The 26,974-nt window shown below is 37.2% G+C and overlaps 1 protein-coding gene across 3 annotated transcripts in view; it reads right to left on the bottom strand.

Moving 5' to 3' along the window:
* Window positions 1-26,974, bottom strand: part of mv (lysosomal-trafficking regulator mauve) — a 488,369-nt gene that overhangs the window by 36,441 nt on the left and 424,954 nt on the right. For all 3 annotated transcript variants that reach the window (XM_083122737.1, XM_083122738.1, XM_083122739.1), the window contains exons 35-40: window positions 23,438-23,588; window positions 21,783-21,923; window positions 16,431-16,648; window positions 8,224-8,385; window positions 4,843-5,035; window positions 1,278-1,414 (exon numbers count right to left, since the gene is read on the bottom strand). In XM_083122737.1, the coding sequence (XP_082978863.1) occupies window positions 1,278-1,414; window positions 4,843-5,035; window positions 8,224-8,385; window positions 16,431-16,648; window positions 21,783-21,923; window positions 23,438-23,588 (1,002 nt within the window). The remainder of the gene's footprint in view (window positions 1-1,277; window positions 1,415-4,842; window positions 5,036-8,223; window positions 8,386-16,430; window positions 16,649-21,782; window positions 21,924-23,437; window positions 23,589-26,974) is intronic.

Raw genomic sequence — 26,974 nt, 5'->3', positions numbered from 1 at the left:
TGCAAGCCACATGGTTTGTCCGAGACCACAATACACACAGTCAACACAAAGATTCACAGACATTACAACATTTCTTCGCATGTCTTTCGACACAAAACGAAATTATGAAAGATTCATGGGGCTTGAGCATGTGAAGTGCAGTATTTCTGCCACCTTGGTTAAAAGAACACAGAGAACTAAAGTAAAGATAAGATAATTCTATTTGAATTGCTTTCTGTCATGCCCCTTTGGATTATGTTGACCTTTGACTTTTTGAGTTTGCATTAATTATAGTGGGCAGGCATACTGCATGTTTCATGGTAATATCATTTATATAATCAGAGCAGCAGCTAAACAATGGAGCCTACATGAAAAAAAAAATCTTTTCAGTACACCTATATATTTATTGTATCTGTGCAGTCAGCAAGGAAACGGCCCTTACCAGCTGTGAGTGCATCTCCACTGTAACTTTTCACCAGTACTAAGGGGCACTCCAGGTGAACAGCTGGAGGTGCAAAATCCACCATGTCACAAAGAAATCCTGAAGTGTAAAAACCCCTGGAGATGGTAAATCGACACCACAACACCTTGAACACCATCAACGCTGATTGATGAGGGCACTCCGACAGATCGTGATATCACAAGGTGGCAACAAGGCAGTGCAGCAGTCCGGACTACAGAAAACCAGAAGCCAAGAAGCTAGCCCAAGTCCGGAGAAGCGATAAGCTGCTGAATCTCATGCTGCCTCCTATTGCTGTCAACATGTAGGCCAGTGGTCTCTCCAGCATCTTCCACCACTTCCAGGGCACCCGTCAACATCCTGCCATCGCCGACGCCAGTAGCCGAGGGCCAAGTGGTGAGTAGCGTTCAACCGACTAAGGCTCCCAACATCCTTCATCCACACCATTCAAGGTAGAGGTGGTCCACGGAGACCCAAATTGAAACTTTAACTTTATTTAACTGAGCTGCCTAAACTGACATTACGCTACACTGTATGAGCCGATATTGTACCAATTACTCTATTGCATTCCTAACTTTTCTCAACAAATGTAAAATATTTGTCCTGTGCCATTCTAATTCTACGAATGTGGTATCCAAATACATTGGGTAGCTTTCACCAAATGTTACTGCAACATTTAATAATCTTCCCAGCAACTTAGGGAAAAGATTGTTGCCTAAAAAACAAGAAGTACGAGAGTGGATTGCCAATAAAACTAGTTGACTGATCTCCCACATATAAAATGGAAGAACATTTGTAATACAAACAAATCAATAAAATAAATTATTAAGTTACTTACTGGATCCAAAAATTCTGACTTTATAATGGGATAAGGTGGCTGCTCTTTCCTCAATTTCACTCTAACGATTCCATCAGAGTGGCCCCAAGTAACAAGTGCTGCACCCAACACGGATGTTCTACTTAACATGCTGCAGCCTGGAAGATGAACACATTGCATAATGAATTCTCAATGCTTTGGAGAAATAACCACTACATCCACACTTGATATCTTTATCTTTCTAATTATTAATTGTTTCATGTTTCATTTCAAGCTTCAAAGGTTAATGAAAAGAAAAAGGTTAAAACATATAGCACATCACAATATTTCACTATTAGCTTCAGAAATTAAATGCACATTCAGGCCTTACTTCAATTCATAGTTGTAATTTCTTGTATTACTGCTACTTTCAAATTGATTTAAAGAAAGAGCAAAGAATTCAATTTTACATTCCAAAATCTATACATTTTCCCCCTCCAAGAAAAACTATCACAATTTTTCTCATTATTTCTCTAGTAGTTTATGATTGTTACAAGTTTTAGCTTGATCAATATGCAAATAAATGCAAAATCGAAGAATTGTTTTTCCATAACTCTGGTCTTTTCTGGCAAACATTCTCATGCAGACGCCTCATAACAATCACATAAACATCTTTATTCACTGTTTGTCCTGCTGGGAGAAATTCTGAGTGCCTAACATCATGATAATCAAAGAAAACAACGAGCATGACCTTGAATTTTTGAGCAACTTTGGCGTAGTTTTTTTGGGTTTTGGTTCACTTTCGAAGTGCCATTCCGAAGATTGTTGACCTTTTTGCATGTCATACTCATACACCCATGTCTCATCACCAGTTATGATGCGTTTCATGAGCGTTAAGTCACTAGAGGCTCGCAAAATCATGTCTTCAGCAACATCCCTGCAATGTGCTTTTTGCAGGAAATTCAGCTCCTTCGGAACAAGTCATGTCGCGACCCATGTCATGCCTACTACATCAGTCAAAATGTTGTGAACGGACATGTGTGATATGCCAAGCTCACAAGCCAGCTCTCTCACACTCATACGCTGGTGACGTTTTCGTCAGTCGTCGACGTGGAAGGTCAACCAGAACACGGCAAATCAGCAACAACTTCTCTGCTCTGATTTCCTTGAAAGACTTATACCATGCATACGATTGTGTTTTCGACAGACACGAATCACCAAAGGCCTTTTGTAGCATTTTCAATGATTCAGCACATGACAGTATGTTGGCAACACAAAATTTCAAACAAATTCTTTGCTTGATATTTGTCTCCATTCTGCAAATAGCAGGACACTCGTCAACACAACTAACGTAAACAGCTGCTGTGCACAAACTGATGGATAGATTACTCTAAGGATTAAAAATATAAAATAAAAAATATATTTTAATAGGTTCTACTTATTAATCATAAAAATAAAAGTCCAATAAATAATTTTATTAGCCCACTATTATAATTAATTTATATGAAAGACTTATACCATGCATACGATTGTGTTTTCAACAGACACGAATCACCAAAGGTCTTTTGTAGCATTTGCAATGATTCAGCACAAGACAGTATGTTGGCAACACAAAATTTCAAACAAATTCTTTGCTCGATATTTGTCTCCATTCTGCAAATCGCAGGACACTCGTCAACACAACTAACGTAAACAGCTGCTGTGCACAAACTGATGGATAGATTACTCTACCCCTCTGCATGGTCATTCAGTACAGTGCTGCCATCCTAAGGACAAAATGAATTCTTGATACCTCCAATGTGGGACAAATTCCAGGTACTTTTTTACTGAAGGTATAATTTGACATGCACTGCACAGAAATTGAAACAAAATGTTTTCAAACAATATTTTAGAATGACTCTTGTCTTCCTTAGTTACAACTGAGTACTGGTAACTGGCATCAAAAACCTGAACACGCGCGAAGCTCATGGACTCACAGAAATGTGTAACTGTGATAGATAACTAAAAATAATGAAAAGTAATTTTTTTAACATGAATTTCTTCTACATGTTCTTTCATGCATTGAGAGGACATAGTGGTGAAATCGAATTAAAAAAATCAACATCTTCATTTAAGAAAGGTAAAGATTGTGAACAAAAGAAGTGTCAGAGCATGGAAGATTGCATGTTGCAAACTTCTTGACAAATAAATGTGTGAATAAGTAATCAAAATTGGGTTGTATGATGACACTTTTTTAGGAAGAATGCTGTGTGCAGATAGGTTTCCATGTTGTGAAAACACCAAGTATTTTTAAAAGTCTCACACTTGAATTTCCTTTATATGTGGTGGTAACTTTACCTCCTAGTACAACACCTGCGCTGTTGGGTGAATGACATTTTCTTAGAGAGTTGCCTCATAATGGAGTCTATACAATAGCATGTTACACACTTTCTACTACTTCAGCACACAACCACCAGTGGCCACCTATTAGAAGGGTTTTTTTTTCTGTGTGTCTGGTAACTATGGTGTACAAAGTGAGTTATACGTATGTCGAGGTGAAGAGAAAATAATATATATAACTGAGAATTACTTACAAATCAGATTTAGATCCATGTCATATCATTATTAAAATACCGTAATTCTATCTATTTTGAGGAACAAGATATCCATAATACAGGTTATTTTTGTCATAAAGTGGTATATTAACTTTTCCTCTTTCTGTTTTCCATGGCCGACCAGCAGTAACTGAAAATGTTCACTGAAGGAAACGCTGTTCTGTTTATATTATGGAACACAACAAATGTCAGGTATCGGCATCGTTTTAACATGTGTTCTTTCGTATTGTGATTACATTAAAGAAAAAAGGCATCTTGCATTCTGAACAACTGCAGCAAATCTTTCTCCTTTGATTTCATGCTGCCTTCTCTGTGACACCGCTGTGGCGTACTTGTCTTTCTGAAGACTGACCTCCGCCATGCCTGCCTATCCTGTTTTGCATTTGAGTTGCATTTTGTAACAACAAGAAATGTATACTTCTGTGACATTGTTGTAGCTTTGTTACATATAAATAAACTGAATTTAATGAAAATTAGTATGTATAACACCAAATAACATATAAATGCATTACGAACAAATAAGGTTTAATTAACATGTTCTTGAATTATATTTTGCCAGGGTCTACAGTAATTTACATATAAAAGAGAATTACGCAGAACTGAGTCATGTATGAAGTAGTAGTTATGCTGGATTGGTCATTGAGACAAATGTGAATAAAGATGTTTGAAAAACAGGTATCATATCGTGTAGCTTAGCAATAGGATCAAAAGATAATCCTACAATATTTCTTCCATTATTTTTCAGCATGTCTTGTTGACACTTTCCATGATACCTCAAATGTGAAAAAGTATCAGTGATTAAATCTATCAATATTTTTGAAAACTCATACTTGCTGCACTGGTAGAGCCCAATTTTCAATTCATTTTCCTTACTGGGTCCCGGGTTAGATACCCGGTGGAGGCACATAGTGGTTCGGATTCGGATCCCACTTTAAACTGTAGGTCCAGTCCCGATTAGCTTTTCTGTGCATAAAGTGGACTTAAAAAACAAGTCAATCAATCAATTCCCTTACCTTTATCTTTGCTGTAGCGCAAGAGAATGGAAGTGTGTGGCGCCAGTCCGAATACATCATTCGTGAGTAACGGGATGAGGTCTGCCACAGGAGTACGGTGCTGGTGTTTCCACACCACAGTTGGCTGGGGATCAGCAGGGGATCCAACGTAATTACCCCACATCAGTCCCTTCACATTTGGAATCACATTTTGCTGGGAAGGAAATTCCACACATGAAGATTACATTAGAACTAACATCAACACTGCACACCGTAACCTCCTTCTCTGCCTAATGATAAAAACAGTTCTCTTTCTCTTGCTTCCTTTAATACTTCTCTTATTTATTCATAACATGTTTTTCATGCATTCATTAAACACATGTATGCTAATGTTTTGTACCTGTTATACAGCAATGAAATTTTGCTTCAATAAATGCAGAGGAACCCTGATTTTTCATTCCTGGATTTTACATTCTTTTCCATTATACATTCAATCTTTATGGTCCCAACACAGCAAAATTTTATAAAATTTCCCTCAATTTTACATTTTCGCTCATTTTAAGTTTCTTCAGCTAGGTCCCATGAAAAACGTAAAATCGAGGTTCCACTGTGCTAATAATTTTCAAATTTTATGAAAAAATCCACCTCAAATATGAACACTTGAATTTGTAACAGAACATATTACAAAAGCAAAACTATGTTGTTGTTTTTTTTTTTTTTTTTTTTTTTTTACAACTGCTTGGTTAGTCTCTCCCAATGTGAATGTGAGAGTTAATTCTCACATTTTCAAGTCAATCCTGGTCCATCTTCAAAAGGTTGAAAGGGGAGGGGGGGGATGAGTGGTCACTGGAAGGCTAAGTTTTTACCTGTACATTCTATTTTATCTTAGTGATCCATTAGGTTTTACCCCCAGACCTCTCTCACTGTAAAGTCAAGTTTAGTATTCCCACACAGTGGTCTGCAAAATTCACAATAATCGTGGAATAAAAAATACAAAACCAACTAACCTATGATCTGAAGCAAACAAATATTTGCAATTGAAACAATGTGAAAACTACATATAGATGTTTCTGTAATGTTTGATCACTTGTAGTTAAACTTGGCAGTGTACCATCCATATCGCCCTTATGAGTGGCTGCCCCTGCTGTTGTTACTTTTGTCAAGATTAATGTCAAATGGGTCTGTTACCTTCACTGGAACCAACCCTCACACACATGTACATATTTACAGATTTAGAAGTGGTTATGGCTCTTAAAAGCTTGGATTCTTAGCTAGATATTACTAAGTTTAATAGCAGGAAATATTCTAACCTCATTTGAGGGGTTCAGAGCACAAGCTGTGTAACTCCATTGAAGACAGTTTTCAGAAAAAGGCACATTTAAATAACTTAGTACAAGGTGTGATTGAAAAGTTCTTAGATCCACCACGGTTAAGTGGTTGGGTTTTCTAGGGGATGCGTGTAAGGAAACAAAAGCTTGTTTTGTCTTTGAAGGATCCTGAAAAAATCAAGGCTCTATCTTTGTTTAGTTCCGAGCTACAGCCTGTTGAGTTTGGACGTGTGTAGTGTTGTCGGCAGATTATTGTGTGTGCATAACAATGGTGGTGTGTAAAATTTTGCTTTAAAAACGTGAAATCAGCTTCGGAAACCTATGAACTGTTGGAAATAGCTTTTGGGGATACATGTGCATGTAGGGCAAGTGTTTTTAACTGGTATTGTAAATTTAAAAACGGCCAACAAAAAGTGCTGCAATGTCGGTCATATGTGAAGACAACTTTACTGTTTTTTTCAATAGTACTGCAAACAGTCAACAAGGAATACTACAAAAGTGTTCTTAAGCAGTTACGTGAAAAAATGCGGAAGAAAAGACCAGCACTCTGGAGATACAAGAACTGTATCCTGCACCACGATAATGCACCTGCTCATTGTGCATTCCAAATCACTGAACTTTTTGCAAAATTCTAAATTCCCGTACTTCTCCAACCCCCTATTCTCCAGATCTATCCCCAGCTGACTTCTACCTATTTCCAAAATTGAAATTGCTGCTCAACTAAAGAGATCCAGGTAAAAACGGCAACATGTCTTAACACCCTCAAGAAAGTGGACATCCAGGAATGCTTCCAAAAGTGGAAACACCATTGGATTTGGTGTCTTCAATGAGGATGGCACAACTTTGAAGGAAGTACTGTCATTTAGAAATTACACGCCCGGTCTAAGAACTTTTCAATCACACCTCGTATTATGTTTAGCTATTGAAACACAAACTAGGACTGCCTCTATGACCTAGAATTTGAAACTTAGGAAATACTTATTTCTAGCACTGAAATGTTGATACTTCACACTTCTAAGTTATACATGCAACTCCATTTTGACAAAAAGTGGAGTTAAGCCACTTCTGGTCTGAACCCCTCATTTAACAGACTTTATTGAAATTTTGACTAAGTTTTTCAAGAACTTTTAAATTCTCTTATTCATCTCAGGTTTCTGAGTTCAATGGTGATCCAGATGCAGTGGTAACACCAGGAAAGTAACCGTGTTTACTAATAACTAGAGGCAGATTATTTTTGGTAAATAAAGAAGCAAATTTTTGGCACAGAGTCAATTTCAGGTTCAAAATCGATAAATAAAATAAAAAAAATTGGTGTTATAGCAGTGAAAAATCGGATCAAAAGCAATGTATAAAATGACAATCTTGTTTTAAAATTGTGAATATAATCCTAAAATTGATTTAAAAACTGCACTTACTACACAAAATAAAACATATCCCTTCTAATAACACATAATAGTTACCAGAGTATTAATTAATTCTGTATAAATGGGTTCATGCTTGCTTCTCAAATATTTACAGCAGAATAAATTAATTTTCAGTTACTTACAGGATAGTTCAGACTTCAGAAAGTGCTGCATCGGTAAAAAAAAACTCTAAATTTCATGTTTAAGTGTTTCATTTTGCATTTTCCAATTCGTTTTGCATAATTTTGTGACAAAACAGGGCAGGAAAATGACTCGCCTCTTTCAGAAACATGAAAAACTAGCATTACAATGTGCTATTTCACATTTCGTGTTTCGGTCAAAAACAAAATATGCATGCCTCTACTAATTAATAACTACAATTTAAGTGAGGAAAACCCAGTTGTATGGAAATTTAAAGATGTCAAGCACAATTCAATTCTGGATGATTTACAATTGCGAATAATGAAGAGATTCTCTTGAGATAAAACAGGTCAGTTCCAGAAATGCTTTGCAGAGATAATGTCACTCTCATCTTCAGGAATGAAGTGAACCTTTTCATAATGCAATTTGCCAATCCAAAAATCCCAATACATTTTTGTGAATGTTGGCCATGCACCTTTCAACTGACAAGCAGAACTGAAAGTGGCACCGAACAAAGGAGAATCACTTACCACAGCTATTGTATTATCACGGGTGGTCAGAGTTTGCACGACCATCGGATGAGGGGATCCGAACAGCTGCCGTGGAGTTTGTCCGTATGTTTTCACCATAGTTTCCCATGCTCCTCGCACTAAAGGGTCTTTGATTGATTCCACATCAAACCCATAGTATGTCTGTAAAGAAAATAGAACAAGATTGTGTATTGGTTGATTTGCTTTATTTTACTTTGCTTTTGTGCCACTTTTGGCTAATTTGCGAAGATGGGAATGAGTGATGATGTGATGCAATTGATGAATGGACACTCACAAACACCCATGCCCAGACCAGGATTCAAACCTACGACCCCTGAACAGGATTGTGTACAAATTGCAGGAGCTCAATGGAGGAAGAAAATAATTCGCATTTGTATTTTTCTTATTTATGTTGCATTTCTTGCACTTTTGGCCAATCACTATGAAATAACAGGGTGGCTACAAACAAGCTGAAATGAAATTCCCTGACTTTTCCAGGTTTTCCAGGCCAAATTTTGAATTTTTTCCCTGACAATTTAAAACTAAATCCACGTATTTGTACATGGAAATATTAAACTCATACAGCTTCCAGGTATGGATTATATGTATTAAGTATCTATATTAGCTTACAAGAAATTGACATTATCTCTCTATGACTTATTTTCAAACTGGAAAATAGTTAATATTGAAAATTAATACAATTCACAAGCTAAGTAGGGATTTTTATAGGAATCTTTTAATTTGTAAGCAGGTTTAAGTAAAATATATAATCATTTTAAAAGTTATTACTAAATGAGATTAGAGTGAATTACTGTACTTGAATTTAAGTAAGAAATTTTGTACTTTCTCATTCTCCTAAAGTTCCTAGTTATTATATGTTGACATTTCGCCTGATTTGGAGATTTCTAAGCACCTGTTATTCAAAAGCTCCAAGTGCCGTAAAACTGAAAAAAACACAATTGCCATTATTACTGGCAAAAGGGGGAGTGTGTGTGTATATATTAAAAACATAACACAAGCAATTTATAGAAGGGAAATCTACTGCATTATGCAGGCATGTGATTTAGCTAGTCAAATATTAAAATGTTAGGAACATGCTGTCGATAAAAGCATCCATAAGATTATATATGAGGTATCCATAAGATTATATACGAGGCACGTCCAGAAAGTAAGTTCTGACTGCATTTGTAAGAGGTGCTAGTGATTGGAGCACGACACGCATATGTATATAGGAAAGGTGGTATGTGGCTGTAATGTGGTGCAGTTGCAGTGCAGTGAAGGGAGTCCATTTAGAACAGTGCTAGGAGAAAAATGTCAGTACTCACAAAATCTCCCACCGACTGCGAGGTACGTGCCATAATAAGATTTTAGCACGCTCCGAAGCAGAGGCAATTCTGGGAGGTGAGAGGACTGGACATCATAAGCGACAATATGGTCAGACAATGGTGAAGAAAATTCACATTAAGGCCGATCCAAGGTACACGACCCCATGCAGCTGAGCTCTTTTGCACACTTCGAGTGGGAGCACTGACCTCACTTATACCGACTTTCATATCTTCCTGCAGCTGAAGATGTTTCTGGCAGTACATACATTTTGACAGTGACGCTGCTGTACAGACGGTTCCACTTTTTGGAGGAAGACATATGCATACAAAATTTAGTACCAGGCTAAACAAAATTCCTGAATAACGGTGGTGGACATGTTGAAACTAAAAAAAAAATGCCTGAACAATGGTGGTGGACATGTCGAAAAGTAATTTATGGGTCACTGCAACTAATACAATAAATGTCAATTACCACCGATATTTTTGTTTTAATTTAAGGCTAATTGGAACTTATTTTCTGAACGCTCCTCATATAAAGCTCCAACCTATTAAATTCAATAACAATAGACGAAAACTGAAAATTCACTAGAGCTGGCAGAGGAACATTGATTATTGAGGAAAGCAATATGTTTTTATGATTGAATAATTAAAGTAATTATTAGTATATTAAACATTTACGAACTTATTATTACTTTATTCCATAACATTGAGCACCAACTTCCCTTAATTGTAGATTAACAATCATCTCTCATGAAGTAAAAAGGACGAGAGAAGGGTGACTTGCAATGCAAGTGTAGCAGCAAACTGAGGTGGTCAAATTTTTATAACATTTACCCATGCAGGATTCTGTTTCACTTTGTCGTGTATTATTCACTAGAAGTATCACGATTTGTTGGATTCTTGATTTCGAATAATATATCAGAATCACTGTAAATGTGTGTTAACCTGTGCAAAACCACTATTACACTGTGGGAGAATACCTTATTGTGCATTAAATTGAGCCAAAAGAGTATTAAATTCCAGCAGCATCTTTGCTGAGGCATAGCATGTGCATGCCGGTCGGCATGCCAATTCAAAGCCAACTAGTAGCAGTCTACTTCAAAGTAAATCATGCCGACACGTGAAGTGGAAGAGATGTCAAGCATAGCTAGACAGGTTGATGAAGAATTAGTCTTCTTTGTTCAATTTTTTAACATGGAGTGGACGAACCTGCAAGTTATAATATTAAAAGGAACAAGGGGTCCCGCAGGATTTATTCTTGGGGGAAGAGCAGTGCTCAAAGTAGGTGGAACGTGGGGTGATTGTTTTCATCATTTAAGAAAATTCTCATAAAACGTTCCCAACACAAGGACAATTTCCATAGGCACTTAATCTGCTGTCTTTCAAGGCACCCCTCATCCATGTTTTCATGCTTCAATTTCACCATTCAAATTATATGAAGTCTTTCCAGATATCTCAGGAGGGCAAGTCTCCCCTGGCTCCCCTATGCAAGCGTCCTTCAATAGAAATGTACTGTGGTCGTCCTCTGCTATTGGACTGTAGATTGCAGGACTATAAAAAACGGAACAGTTTTAGAAAATGATTGTTTTAAAATCTGAAATGTGTATGTAAGCGAACAGTAGTAATTTCTTGTTGCAAGAAACCACAAAGTTAAAGCAAGACGTTCGTTAACTGGAATAGAAGGCCTGAAATTTGTATCTTTATTGCTGATTTTGGTTCCAATCTTAGTCAGACGAATATTGAAGTCACAACTTGTTACATGGAAAAAGTGTCTGAACCCAGCTTCGCATCTGTACTTGAGGTTTAAAGGCCAACTTGCATAATGGAGATGTGCCTGTAGGCTCCATTTATGCATGCAAATTTTGTCCGATGTTGCAAAGTGGCAAAAGTCGACTGCTATGTCCGATAAAAATTGCATGCATAAACGGAGCCTGAAAGTTTGTACAATGAAATGCTGTACCACATCAGACAAAAAAACTGGATGCTCAGGAGTATCATGCATGCGATTCTTTTTTGTCTGATGCTGTAGCGAGACATTTTGTCGCAATTCGACATTAGTTGAGTGGTGACAAAATGTCATACCATGACATACGACAAAAAATCAGGTTGCATAAAAGCCCTCATTCGATTTCATGTTCTTTCAGAATGTCTGGCATAATGTCGTTCTACGGGGTTGGACATCTATCGAACAGTGCCATAGTGGGTTGATCCCTCCCCTCCTTCCTGGTCGAAAGCTTCACTCCCTTATAGGTCCCATACAGACAAGAAAAAATGATAAGTCAATACATTTTACATGTATATTTAGAGGTTCATCAAATGTATCTGCCACTCTGGAAATTTCCCCTCCCCACCTTTCATCACTTATTTCTGACACTTATTGCATCGCATCTATAGTCCAACAACAAATATTGGTCAATCAAGACAAAATTCCCTGACTTTTTTTTTTACCTTTGAAATTCCCTGACTTTTCCTGGTTTTCCAGGTCTGTCGCCACCCTGAATAAGGATGAAATCAGGGTTCTTGAAGGTCCAGGAATTTTAAATAAATTCAATTCAGTTCCAGGAGAGAAAATCAGCAACTGTAAATGAGTTCTGGACTGTAAAAAACCATTTTATCTGTAAAGTATTTCAATTCGGTCCAGGAATCTCTTTTCCAGATTAATTTTAATACAGTCCTGGAACTTTCTTTTTTTTTCACATTATTTAAAATACAATCCAGGAACCTTTTTCGGGATGAATTTAAATACGGTCCAGGAACTTTTATTCTAGATCAATTTAAATCCAGGTCAAGTTCCGTATTGAAATGAAACAATATGCAACTTGGACCAAATTTAAACTGTGCAATAAAAAAGGTTCCGGCCATGTTGCAGAACCCAATAGAACCATTAGAATTTATGGGTTCCTGGTCCTTTAATAACCCTGGATGAAACTGCTATTACATGAAACTGATGAAGGAGCATTTCTAAACAAACACCCATAACAGGTTGGGCTCAAACATGGAACGCTTGCACAGTGGTCCAAGTGCCATGCAAACCTGGCCAAAATCCCAAAATTGAAATTGTGAAAGTAGGTTTGGTACCCTTATAATTTAAGAGTAAAAGATGCATTCCATTGAAAACTACCTGATGTTATACAATAAGTGTCACTGTCAGTTGCTACCAACCCTTGAAGTGTGGGATCTAATGTGATCTTTCTTAGTTTCTTGCAGAAAGGACTTTTCCACGTAGTTAGTTTCGTGTCTTTATAAACATTTATCAGATGAAAATTGCGGTTTGAAACTTAGTTTTTGTTAGTTTTAAGCTTTAATTATAAGGAGATACTTTTGTAATCTGGTTTAATCGAATATTTAATTGTTAATGTGCCCGAATTCCAGTTAGTGCTAAAAGCCAAAGATTTCTTCCTTTTCTTCCTTTTTTGAACCAAGGGACAAAGTTCTAAAATGTATGGGTGTGTATGTTGAAGGCAAGAACTGTGAATCTCAAGAAAAGAAATCTACATCTATACAAGAGAGAAATAGAGAGGGAGGAAGATAAAGCACGAAAAAAAAAGAAAAAAAAAAGAGATAACACACCTACACCCCTCTCTCTCTTCCCTCTTCCTCCTTGTTTTCTCTCTCTCTCTCTTCCCTCATCCTCCTCATTCTCTCTCTCTCTTCCCTCATCCTCCTCATTCTCTCTCTCCCCCCCTTTTTCCCAGGTTCCATACCCGGTCGAGGCACATGGCACAGTGGTTCGGATCCAACTTTAAACTGAAAGTTCAGTCCCAATTAACCTATCTGTGCATAAAGTAGACTTTAAAACAACAATTCAATCAATCAATCAATCACTTTCTTACCCCTTCCTCTTATCTTCCTCCCTCGCTCACTCGCTAACTCAAAAGTTTCTTACTTGGCAAACTTGTCAGACTGCCTTATGAAAGCATAATCATCTGGCCTCATTGGCAATGTGGTCAGCATAATGTGTTATGAAGCATGGCGTCCCAGCTTAGAATTCACCAAAGTCATCAGATCATTGATCATCCTCGTTGTCACAATGAATCCAACAAGTAGAAAAGTCAAGTAAAATAACCAAAATAGAAGGAAAGAAAGAATAATCAATATTGTTCATAATCAGAGGGAGAGAAAATTAAACATGCTGATGTTCATGGTCCACCAAACAGAATATCCTCCTTGTTAGGCTATTAGGACATTGTAACAAAATGAGAGATTTCCATTGTTTGGCTTCAATGTAAATCTCAAGGTCTAATGAAAACCAACTTTATATCTACTATATGTGATTTATCATAAGAATTTTTTTTTTAAATATGGTGATTTTGCATATGGCACGATCATAAAACGTTGATATCACACCACTTTACAAATAACACTCAACAATTTTGCAAGGATTTTTGGAAAAAAGTTTGGGTTGATTTTAACTGACAGTAGTCATTTTAATAACAATAAAATGTAAATACGGAGAAAATAGTACTCACTGTATCCATGAAAGTGTTTATTTCTTCTTTGTTCTATTAATTTCATTCGCCACTGCCACCATCCTAATTGGAACTTGTACTGTTGCTTGGCATGCTTATATTGCTCGTACTTCTCCAGTTGCTGTTAGGTGTGCTGTTGTTAACTGTATGTCTGCGTCCATGTCATCTGCTATTTCCCGGCGCTAACTGTTGTAGTAGGGCAATCCAAGGTTGGAGTCTCTGTCCACTATCAATGTTTAGCTCACCACTGTCTACAGAAAACCAGTACATGCATGCTCTTTTCAGCCATTCCCACAAACAGAAAGCTAATGTGTGGCTGAACTATTATCGAAGAGCCTTCTCCTACTGTTGCAGACAAGGAGATCTATGAGAAGAGATAGCCACCATCTCTGAAATAACCCTGAAACATGGCTACACAGAAGCACAACTTTCCACTTGGTGCAGTAAAGCAGAAATACAGGTCAGGCACCCTACCCAGCTACAATCAACCTCCAACGACAAATATAAGTGGTTTGCCTTCCCCTACCATTCCAACACATCCAACTGCATATCCAAAGCCCTTCTCCCCTGTGGCATCAAAGTAGCGCACAAACCCAATGCCAAAATAGCTGATACACTAAACAAACACAAACGGTACTTCCTCTCCCCCCTTGATAATCCAGGTGTATATGATGCAGAGTGTGAGTGATCTATCAGATCTGTCAATGAAAGAATCCAACAACACCTAACACATGTGAAAAAATCCCAACCCATTACGGGTGTCGATAAACACATCAAATACAATAGCCATAAAATTCAAAAGGTACAGGTCAAGCACACCGCCCACACACTTGTAGACACCATAATCAAGGAAACACATGCCATAATGCACTTCCCACATGAGCTAAACATCGGTAGCGGACAGACACACCACACTTGGATTCCCCTACTACAACAGCAAGCGCCGGGAAATAGCAGACGACACGGACGCAGACGTACAGTTAACAAAAGTGCACCTAGCGGCAACTGGAGAACTACGAGCAAGAGAAGCATGCCAAGCAACAGTAAAACAAATTCCAATGAGGATGATGGTAGTGGCCACTGAAATTAATAGAAAAAAGAAGAAATAAACACTTTCATGGATACAGTGAGTACTATTTTCTCCGTATTTATCTACTACAGAGTCTCTCTTCTCCCAATTATGAATAAAATATAGAACACAAAACATTCATTATATGGCCTACTGTCCATTATTTTTTCCATTAGCACCACACGTATTCGTTAACTTTCAAAATCAAAACTTCAGACTGTATTTTAACTAGAATGTGACTGTTTGCAGCATTCTATGCAATTCAAAGAGAATTAATAGCTTGCTGGAACAGAGTTTTCACCAACAAAATATATTTTTTCCATTATGATGTAACTGATGTACACCCCTGTTCAGATAAAGTGGCACATACTTCAACTGGCCAACTTGTTTTGAGCTATTTTCTAGTGTTATTAACGTTTATATTTAAATATTTCCCATTTCTTTTTAATTCCTCTAATTTTAGACTACAAAGTGTGATCACATTCACTTCCTCACCAATGGGGGAAAAAAAAGCAGTTGGAAAAAGCACTTCATTTACTTCAGTTGGTAACTGGTGACAATCTTCAAAAAGCTATTTTTACTGATGAGAAGATTTTCATTATGGAGAGTGCACACCTGTGAAAACCAATGTCAATTACTGAAGAAGGGACAGAAGAATTTCATTGCTGTTAAAGTTGTCACTCGCTGTCATTTTAGTGTCTGTGATGGTTTTGGGCTGCATTTGTGCGACCAGTAATCTTTCTCTGTCACATTTTGGAACCATGGTCAGCGAAGCTCTTTGGCAAAGACGGATTCACGCTTCAGCAAGACTGGACTCCAGTGCATTCAGCTCGATCAACAATTGCATGTGTGAAGAGCTGTTTCATGGATTAGGGGTCAAGACGTTTGGTCTTCAAATTTATCAGGACTTGGGATGCTATGGATTACTACATGTGGTCCATTTTGGAAGACACATTTCTTGTGTTCTGTACAAATCAGTGGATACACTGAAAATAGCTTTATGACGTGCTTGGGATGAAATTACTGTCGAAGGGTGGGTGCCCATTGTCAATAATTTTCTGAGACAACTTCACACATGTATTGAGGCAAAAGGAAGTAACTGAGCACTTATTGTAATTTTTCCTTCCTTTTGTTGTTATTACAAGTCTAATAAAAGTTTTTGAGAAGTTAGTGATTTAGGTTTATGTATTTATAGAGCAGTTTTATGCTGTTGAAATATTTTTGAAGAGTCTCTGAACTTTTTCGCCAGACTGTGTGTCAATATAAATACTTAAAAACTGAAAATAATTAAATGGAAAGACAATAAAGAAGAAACAGTAAACATTAAATTTAAAAAGTACTCACGGCTGGATGAAAGACATTTATTGCCTCAACAGCAGCTTTGCCAGTCTGTTTGTACCCAAACACCAAATCAATCCAATATTGAAGGTTTTCTCTCACGAAGTCTGATTCTAGAGCTTGGCGGTGTACCAGGGTAAACCTTCTAGGGTCACCATCACACCAGGGTGGGAGATGAACATGGTGTACTTTCTCCCCACTTTGACGAATGCCAAAATTAAAACCTGGAAAAATATGAAAATTGGAAGACATGAATTGAAGGATTTCTGTAACTAAAAATGTCAGTAATACATTTTCATCGAAGATCGATAAACAGAATGAAATAAAGAAATAACGGCTTAAAGAATTTATTCTTGCACAACACAATTTCTTCACACTCCAGAAAGTATCAGTTTGTGTTGGTACAATGAGGAGCAAATTGCCTTTAATAGGGATTTATTGAAAACCATACTAAAATTTTTCCAGCTTAAATCCTATGCTGAAAAAGCCTTTTCAGGGTGTCTACCACAATAAGAAATCCAAAATTCTTGACTTTTTCATGACTTTCTCTTGGCCTTTCTTTCTTTTTTTCGTTATCATTTATTTAACCGTCCTCTACTTAGGCACAGTTGGAAATTAAGAAAATATATATTTTTATTCAATGAAAAACCCCTACCACAAGGTCGGTTAAGATGAAAACTGAAGCTGTACTTTAACAAGAGATTTAGACTTGCTTTTATTATTAATGCATGAAAAAAATAATTAATGCTTTAGACTTCATCCTGGATGGGGAATGGCCACATTACTTTATTTAATATTTTTACAAAAATTCAAGCATACAAAAATGTTATTCTTAAGGAATAAAGTGAACAAATACTAACTACAATTCAAAACAGTTTGAGATTTAAATGTTACATTTAGGTCATTCGCCAAACTAACAGCTTGGCTACGAAAGGAGTTTAAATGTGAGAAGGGGGAATAATTAATCCTTCTTAGTCCTTCACCTATTTATTGTACATGGGCTGAATGGGTGAAGGGGTGAATATGACCAAGCCGGATTTGAACAACTAAACACTGATACTTAAATTACTAGTGTCATCATTGTACCTGATCTGGTTCGTTGGCTGGGTTATGTCGGTGCCGAGTCATCCGTTGGTGATGTGTACTTTGGGCACTGCCAAACCTTTGCACACACACACTTCACACACTGCCGCAGGAAAATACGTCACAGAGTCAAACCACTAAAACCCAACCGCTCATCTTGCTCAAAGACTCTTCTCTGCGACCTCTCGTCACCCGGGAGATGGTTGGCAATTTTGTGAAGACATAGCATTTTATTTCCGGCTCTTGACACAAATATGAAATTTTATCAAATCCCAGACAGGTATATACAAGGGTGAATCAAATATGAACGAGCCTTGATTGGCTAAGCGTCGGAATGGGTAGCAGGGTGTGATTGGGCATGTGCGGCCGGTAGGTGGGGCTGTCGTGAGTCAGGAACCAGAACAGCCGGCGTGTCGCATGCTTCGTTTAGTAGCTGTCACGATGAGTGAGCAGAGTGAGCCAGTGTCTGTTGCACAACGCATAATCATCAAGTTCCTCACCCAGGAAAACGTCAAACTGGCCGAAATTTACCAGAGACTGCAGGCCCAGTTTGGGAATGGTGCCCTTTCGTGGGCAAGAGTGAAGGTGTGGTGTAAGGAATTCCAGCAAGGCCGTGAACATGTTGCAAATGCAGTGCACCCCCGTCGTTCTCGCACCAGTGTGACGAATGACAACATGGCTTATGTTCGTGAGCTTGTCGAACAAGATCGCCGAGTCACTGTGAAGCAAATTGTGGCAGAACTTGGTGTGAGCTATGGAAGTGTCCAATCAATCATCACAAAGCACTTGGGCTTCCGCAAAATCACAGCTCGGTGGGTTCCCAAGCTGCTGAATGTTGCTCAAAAAGATGATCGAGTTCGCATTGCTCGCCAGCTTCGCACTCATTTTGACGTGGAAGGGGAAGCATTTTTGCATCCCATCGTTACCTGTGACGAGACATGAGTGCATCATTACACCCCAGCATCCAAGCGTGCCAGCATGGAGTGGAGGAGGAAAGGCGAAGGAAACCCCGTGAAGGCCAAAGTTCGGTTGTCTGCAGGGAAGGTGTTGGCCATGGTGTTTTTGGACTGGAGGGGGATCCTACTGGTGGATTTCTTACACGAACATTGGACCACCAACGCACTCTACTACTGCGGCCTTCTGGATCAAGTTAAGGTGAAGTATCAACGCAAACGACGAGGCTGTCCCATCCGCCAGGTCTTGTTCCTCCACGACAACGCCAGACCCCATACAGCAGGTATTACGTGGCAGAAACTGGTGGAAATGCACTGGGAACCACTTCCGCATCCACCGTACAGCCCAGACCTTTCACCATGTGATTTTCACCTGTTCGGACCCCTCAAAGAAGCACTTGGGGGAGAGCGATTTGCGACCAACGATCAGGTGGAAACCTTTGTGTGCAACTGGTTGGCTACCCGCCCAGCTTCATTCTACGAGACCGGCATCAAGAACCTACCACAACGTTGGGAAAAATGTATCACTAAGGGCGGAGACTATGTAGAAAAATAGCATGTGGCAATGCCTCTGTTTCCTTCAATAAATTTTGTTTTTCCGCACAAGGCTCGTTCATAATTTGATTCACCCTCGTAACAATGTAAGTTCACTATACTCTAAAAAATAGCAAAAATTCTTTACCAAAAGAATATATTCTTGACTTTCTTGACTGGTAGACACCCTGCATTTGATTTTTACCATTACCTGGCTTGTCTGTCAAATAATAGTAATAATATTTAATAACCCATAATGCAACAGTCCGTGAGGGCCAGGGCTTACTTACCAACTGCCAGCCTCACTCCCACTTGCTGAGGTGAAGATGATCGAACCAGTTACTGAGTAACGTTTGGTCAGCATGACGAACCCCCACTTGTTGTTGTAGGTTTCCATGACAGGTTTACACTACTCATTCGTAGGTTCCCTACTTCCTGACGATGATGGGTGACCACCAGTCCCACATGCAGGCAGAAATCTCAGGAGAAAAGTTGCTAGCTTTCCCCCCAGGAGACTCGAACCTGCACACATCCCATAGCCAGGGTCAAAAGCATAACACCCTAGATCGCATGGCCATGGTGCAGGACTGTCCAAAAGAAATATAAACTGCAGGAATTTTAGGGTGTGCTTTAACTTTTGGCAGATGGGAGCATCTCCCATGTGTAAGCCTCCCCAGATGAGAACTTTTCAAGTCTGCACTTTTTAAAGTTGATGTACAAAAAATATCATATCTCGAGAACTAATTGTTGCAGAGAGATGAAATCACTTTTGTTTAGTCTTTTTTGGAATGACAGGGCTTTTAGTGGAGGTGAAAATTATATAATGTACTTCACAATAATGAAAGACAAAGAAGGAAGAGGAGGTGGAAATAAAAATTTTACAAAGACATATGTTATTCAGCACACCCCTATGGCCACCACAATACACGAAAGTGAATGAAAAACGCAAAGTTTTATTGAAAAGAGACTGATATTTCTTGGCTAAATAATAATAACAATGTGTGAGAAAAGCTGTGTTGCCAACTAATGGAGGAAAATTTAAGAAAATCACTTCAAGTGTTGGCCCTATGGATGCTGTATGGACCAAATTTACAGGGAAGCACAACAAAAGACCACTTTTTGAGGACATGTAATGCCCATCCCCCAATTTTGACAAAATAGGTAAAAAAACCATGGGAAATTTTAGAAAACTGTAATTTTGGGGTAATTTTGAAAACTGGACATTTCCTGCTGGATTCCCAATTGTCACACATCGTGAACGAGTTCTTTTGTTCTCACTCTTACATAAAAAAGTAAAATATATCAGCAAGGAGCGTGGTTGAGGGAAAATAACCCCATTTACAAGTTCTATCCCATAATGTTGATAGGGAAATAAAATCAATATTTTCAAATTGCATTTGTCAATAATAGTAACAATCAATATATTGTTTTGTTATTTCAGTATGTCATACATTCATATGGATATAAAAGTACAAAAAAAGACAAAACTGAATTATCATCTGTAGTTTTTAAGAAATGACATGTTAATTGCCATGTGGAGATGTTTTTATTTTAAACCAGCCATCCGGAAGTGTATAATTTGGGTGATTTCGTATTAAAGGTTAATGATTCTAAAGCTCCCACTTAGTTGAGTGATTAGGACCCTTGCATTTGGTGCATGTGATCCTGGGTTCGATCTAGTGTTTTGTCCAGCATCATAAGGACAATTGGGAAGCTACTTGAAAGCAATACTAGGATTGTTTGAAAAGTAAGGTAAATGATGCAGAGATGGCAGCACCATAATCAAAATCGATGCATTGTCAAAAAGTTTGATCCTTCAAATGAGCCCTTGCAGAGTTTCAGCCCAGTGCGTTGTGAGGTTATTGTTTGATGATGCAAAGTAGACAAACAAATGTTTTAAAAAATGATGGACAAAAAGGAGATTGGTGCGGTGATTATTTTTTTAAGGGGAAAACAGCAACCCAAATAAAAACAAAGTTAGACTGTGTCCTTGGCGAGTCTTCCCCTTCATTTAAGATTGTACATTTGTGGGATGCTGACTTCAAACATGCACAATTTGAATTCCTCTCCAGATATTATTAAAATAAGTTAGGGATGTGCCGAAATTGATTACAGATGTATGGAAATCGGCAGAAATTGACATATCGTCAAAAATCCGATATTTAAATCGGTACTGATAATACTAGAGTTTTACCTTCTAATAAGTTTTATATTTCAATTTTGAAAGATTTATTGACAATTAGGTTATAGATCTTCATAAAGTTCTGATATAAAATTTACTTATACCGATATTCTACTCATCTGACATAAAATTTCAATGGTTTGTTGAAGAATTTGAATGGATCATTGACCTCCTTAATAAATGCATGTTCTGAGGTGACTGCAGTGCAAAAGAAGTTGCATATTTAGACATTTACTTTTTTACAAAGTAGGACATGGAGATTATCCATAAAAAATCATATATTAGATCGGTAAAATAATTTGGTAATTTTACCAATAAACTGATATGCCTATATTGGCTGAGTTCTGAAAACCAAGGCTTGATGGAGTTTAACCAACCTGACTGGTCAATCAATAACACAAAGTGTAGTACAAAAGTTTCGTTAACCATTCATGCATACTTTCTGGGAAAAAAATAACGTTTAATGCTTTCCTAAATATAATGCTTATTTTTATCATGTACTAAATACAGATATCGGAATTTTGCCTATATCATGTTTCTGAACATTCCTTGAGATAAGCTCATCTAATTCTTCAGCAAAGGAAGTTATGTTTTAACCAGCCTTACCTTCTGAATTAAGCAAAAATTCAGGCAGAAAAAAGAATTCAGGAATAAGCTCCTTCACATCGGTGGTGGAGTCAGAACTTGTGAGTCTCCAAGTGGTGTGCAAAGAATGGAATGTTCTGTCAGGAATATCAAAATTTTGATCTGAAAAAGAAAAAAATAAATTTTATGAACAAATAGGTATTCAGTAATTTCTATTTTCATGCTCAAATAAACAAAAGGTACAGAACTTCAAGGAACATCAATGATAATGAAGCAACATTTTAAAACACATTGGTACAACTAAGTATATGCTGTTCCTGAAACAGTAACAGCACCTGAAAAAATACTAGTAACTAAACGTAAAAGGGGCTCCCATGTATCCAAATGGTTAGCAATCTCACCTTAAGTGTGAGTGGTCGAAGGCTCTATTCCCAGTGAGAGTATCCAAAATTTCAGTGTTGACCCAACAACGTGAGGACAATTTGGGGGCTGAAAAGTTGAATCTTTCATTTTAAATCTAGTTAAGGTATTATTCTGCCTTAAACTTCTATAATTAACTTTACATGAGTATTTAATAGAGAGAGAAAATTTTTGTTTGGCAGTGTAAAATTTTGCGTATTTTAACATATAGGGAAGTACTGCCTACACATCATCCAATGAAAAGGCTGCTAGGCAGGCCCTGGCTCTTAGAAGGCTGTTGCACCAAGGAGTTTTTATAACTAAAATGATTTATACGAGATGAAAAAAATATCTAACCTTACTTCTTATATTTTTAAAACTAAAATGATTTATATGAGATATGTTAAAAATACATACCCTTATTTCTTATGAATTACTTGTGGTTCTGCAACAGACTTTAACAAAACATGACCTTGCTATACATTCATTGGATAATGGCTAAAAATATACCAAATGATATGTGAATTCTGTGAAAATGCAGAAAATTTTGAGATGATCTAGGTTGTTGCCAAACACTCCTAGGTTGCTAATACATGAAAAGGAATACGAATGGATGTTGGCAGCAACACATTAAACAGAGTAATCTGAAAAACCAGAGTCGATATTTTACTTGTGTTTTTCTTGTAACAAAACAATACAGTTATTTTCAGTGTTTTTTAATGGTCTTAAAACAGTTTTTTTTCTAACAAAAGGTCAACGATGTAATTAAAATCTGGTTCTTGCATCAGACATATGGATGCAAATGTCTTGAAATTTGCAGGAAATCATGACAAAAGACCACTCTTTGATAGCATGACTAACCCATTAAACTGAATCAAGATTTTATATTTTAGGGACTGAAACGGTATGAAATAAGCACTATCCATTACTGAAAAATTCAATAAAGTTTCTTTTTTTATTACTGTCAAATTGATAGTGATATGAACATAAATTTGCACAGAGATCTAATAGGCAGGAACTGTGAGGAGAGTAGATGTTGGCTTGGTTTCTTAGTTAGCTCTTGAAAAAGATGTGTATGTGGTGAGCAGATAAAATTTAGGCCACTAAAGAAATAAACGTAATCATTTACAATATTCTTGGTGAGATGACAGTAACTATACAAATCAATTGCAAAGATTTTAGTACAACATTGTCCAAGAATGCAGAGGATTCAGGACTGACACATGCAAGTTTCATGACATTACTGAATGTTAATAGACTTATATAACAGAGCTTACCTTGATATGTCAGGAACATTCGAGTAAATGGAGGTAAACGAACTAGAAAATGAAGCACTGTTCCAGAATTGGAGTAATGAGACCCGTAATGATATGGTTCTTGGTTCAGGCTTATTGTCCCAGCACCATTATGTAGCTCTTGCTTCAAATACTGAAAGATAAGTCATTAGAAAAATCAGCTTTTACTTGAGATTCATGTTACACAACATTGCTTTATTTACTTACAGTAACAAAAGATGTTAATAAACTATGTAAGAGCAGATTCCCTCGGCCACAAAGGTACATATCCAGATGTGATCTTCTTATTCCCATCACCAATTTACATATCAGTTAAAATGTACTTCCACATTAACTCATTGCATCAACAGCATGCATAAATTGATAGGCTTTCACTTCAAGTGGTTAGTGAAGAACAAGAAGTTTTGTTTGTTTCTTTCTCCCAACCCGCAGTGAATTGTACAATGAATAACAAGATAGACACAAGCATGTGAATATTTAAACATACAGTCCTATGCTATTTTTCCATTTAGTTGCCTCCTGCATTCAGGCAATTGTCTTAACAAAGTGAAAGTGTTTGCATCTCAATATGAAAAGCTGATACCTGTGTGTGTGCAGATCTGAGTTTGAAGTAACTTAAACTAGCTTTCAATATTATTGATCAAAATCAAATTTGCTCCTTCTCCTTTTTATTGAAAATTACAGAAATGTAGTTCATTACACATTATCATAGGCATAACTAGCCACTGGGTTGGATGACTTAAAACATGACCCCTCCCCTTTGGGTGTGAGATTTTCAGATTCTAAGTTGCGGAATTTCTTAGTTGGTTTGTATAATTTGTAAACAAAAATCATTCAATAGAGAACCCCCTAAACTTCCTAAAAAAAAAAAAAAACAATTTAGAGCTCACGTAACATAAATTAAAGTATACAACTTTGTCATTTAGCTAATAAGAGGATGTGAAAATTTAGAACCTAGCTAATCTTAACTAACTAACTAACTCTCTAGCCTTCTTAAACCCGAAGGTTCATGGCTGCAGCAACACAGGCCTTCCATCTGTCCCTATCTTGAGCAAGATCTATATACTCTTTTCCATCCCTACAGATTTCCTTTAGGTCCATCTCAACGTTGTCCCTCCATCTTCGTCTTGGCCTTCCTACAGGTCTCTTACCATCAGGTTTTCCAACAAGAACCTTGTAAACTCCTCTTTCCTCTCCCATTCGTGCCACATGGCCTGCCCACCTAAGCCTTCTTGATTTAATTATTCTAATAATATCTGGACATGAATACAAATTATGTAGTTCTAAATTATGTAACCTTCTCCACTCACCTGTCTCCTCATCCCTTTTAGGTCCAAAGATTTTCCTAAGGATCTTATTTTCAAATACTCTCAATTTATGTTCCTCTTTTAATGTAAGGGACCAAGTTTCACACCCATATAATACTACAGGCAAAATTACTGTTTTGTATATTTTAACTTTTAGTTTCTTAGATATTAAACGAGAAGACAAAAGTTTATGAAGAGAGAAGTAACATGCATTTCCTGAATTAAGCCTACTTTTTATTTCCTCTTTAATATAATTTTCATTTGTTAATATTACTCCTAAGTATTTGAATTTGGAAACTGGTTCAAACGAGTTGTTATCAATAATTAGATTTTGATTATTACCTAACACTTGGTTTCGGCCTGTAAGCATATATTTAGTTTTCTCTTTGTTAACTTCCAAACCTATCTCTTTAGCAGTTTTGAAAAATATTTTAGCATTATTCTTAATTGTAATCACATCATCCCCCAGTAAGTCTACATCATCTGCATATGCTAACAACTGAGTCACACCATTTAATTTCAGTCCTTCTTTAGTTTCTTTTACCTTCCGAACAGCATATTCTAAGGCAAAATTAAAGAGCAATGGAGATAATGCATCTCCTTGTTTTAACCCATCATGAATTATAAATTTGTCAGACATATTATTACCCACACGAATTTTACTTTCTGTTTCACTGGTGCATATTTTTATCATACTAACAAGCTTCTTAGGTATTCCAAACTCTACTAATATATTATATAATTTATCTCTTTTGACCGAATCATATGCTTTTTTGAAATCAATGAATAGCTGATGGACATTTTGATTATATTCCCACTTTTTTTCAAGTGTCTGTCTGATGTGAAAAATTTGATCTGTAGTTGATCTGTTACGTTTAAATCCACATTGATAATCACCTATAATTTCATTAGCATATGGGGTTAGTCTTGTTAAAAGAATGTTAGACAATATTTTGTATGTTGTTGAGAGTAGAGAAATTCCACGGTAATTATTGCAGTTCATTTTATCACCTTTTTTAAACACAGGAACAATTATGGATTCTTTCCACTGTTGAGGGATTTCTTCTTTATTCCATATTAAACAAACTAATTTATGAATTTGACATATTAATGAATTTCCACCATATTTAATTAACTCAGCTGGTATTAAATCAATGCCAGGTGCTTTGTTATTCTTAAGCCTTTTAATAGCATCACCTAGCTAATCTTAGCCAATCTTAAGCTAACTAATGTTCCATTTGTTTCTTTCATAAGCAAAACCAGCCTTTAATCCTATTTTAAAATATACAGGATGTATCATAAGTAATAGCACAAACTGACACAGGTGAAAGTACACGATAATAGAAACAAAAAAGTATCCGTAATCATGGGTCTGCAAACGAGCCGTTTTTGAGATAATCGCGAATGTATCATTACAAGCTGCTCTGACTTCATTGTTTGTAAACGTTGTCCCCATACTCTTCATTGCTGTAAGATTACATTTTCACTACGCAGTACAGCACAACTAACGTGACTCTCACAGTACGATTAAACTGTGTACTGATTGTATCCATCCTGTTTGACTCCAACGCCACCTCTCGGAAATATTCTGTTTTGTAAACAAAGAGCAAACCTCGGAACGTGCAAGGAGTAAAGCACTCAGTGTTTACAAAATGCAATCAGTGTTGGCTTCTAACCACACATTCACACACATTATTAGCATTTTACCAACTAGAACGATGTTTACAAGCAATGAAGTCAGTGGTGGTTTGTAACCACACATTCACAATTATCTCGAAAATGGCTCGTTTGCAGACCCATTTCTACTGAGACTTTTTTGCTTCTATTATTGTGTACTCTCACCTGTGTCAGTTTATGCTATTACTTTTGAGACACCAGCTAAGGTGATCCAGATGGTCAGGTGATGGATGAACTGCCATGTGTGAGATGGAGATTTGATTCTTGGTGTGGATAATCTCAGGTGCAATTTTTTTCAAGTGTTCATGCATAAAGCATCTTGGGCTCACCTAGCCTCTACATTTGTCTTCATTGCATTTTCTCTATGAACGAAAAGCAAGAAATTGAAATGTATGACTTTGAAGGTGACCTACAGCTATAGGGGAACCACAAGCAAAACAACCTGCACAGACCCGCGACTCCTGTGCACCGTACCCCCGCGAGTAGGGGTGGGGGAGAGTGGACCATGCTTACCTATGGCTCGAGGTGGAGGGAA

Source organism: Lepisma saccharinum, chromosome 5, assembly GCF_977018435.1.
Source record: "Lepisma saccharinum chromosome 5, izLepSacc3.1, whole genome shotgun sequence".
Taxonomy (NCBI): Eukaryota; Metazoa; Arthropoda; class Insecta; order Zygentoma; family Lepismatidae; genus Lepisma; species Lepisma saccharinum.
Note: the sequence above shows the minus strand (reverse complement) of the source record. Positions and strands in the feature narration are given on the sequence as shown.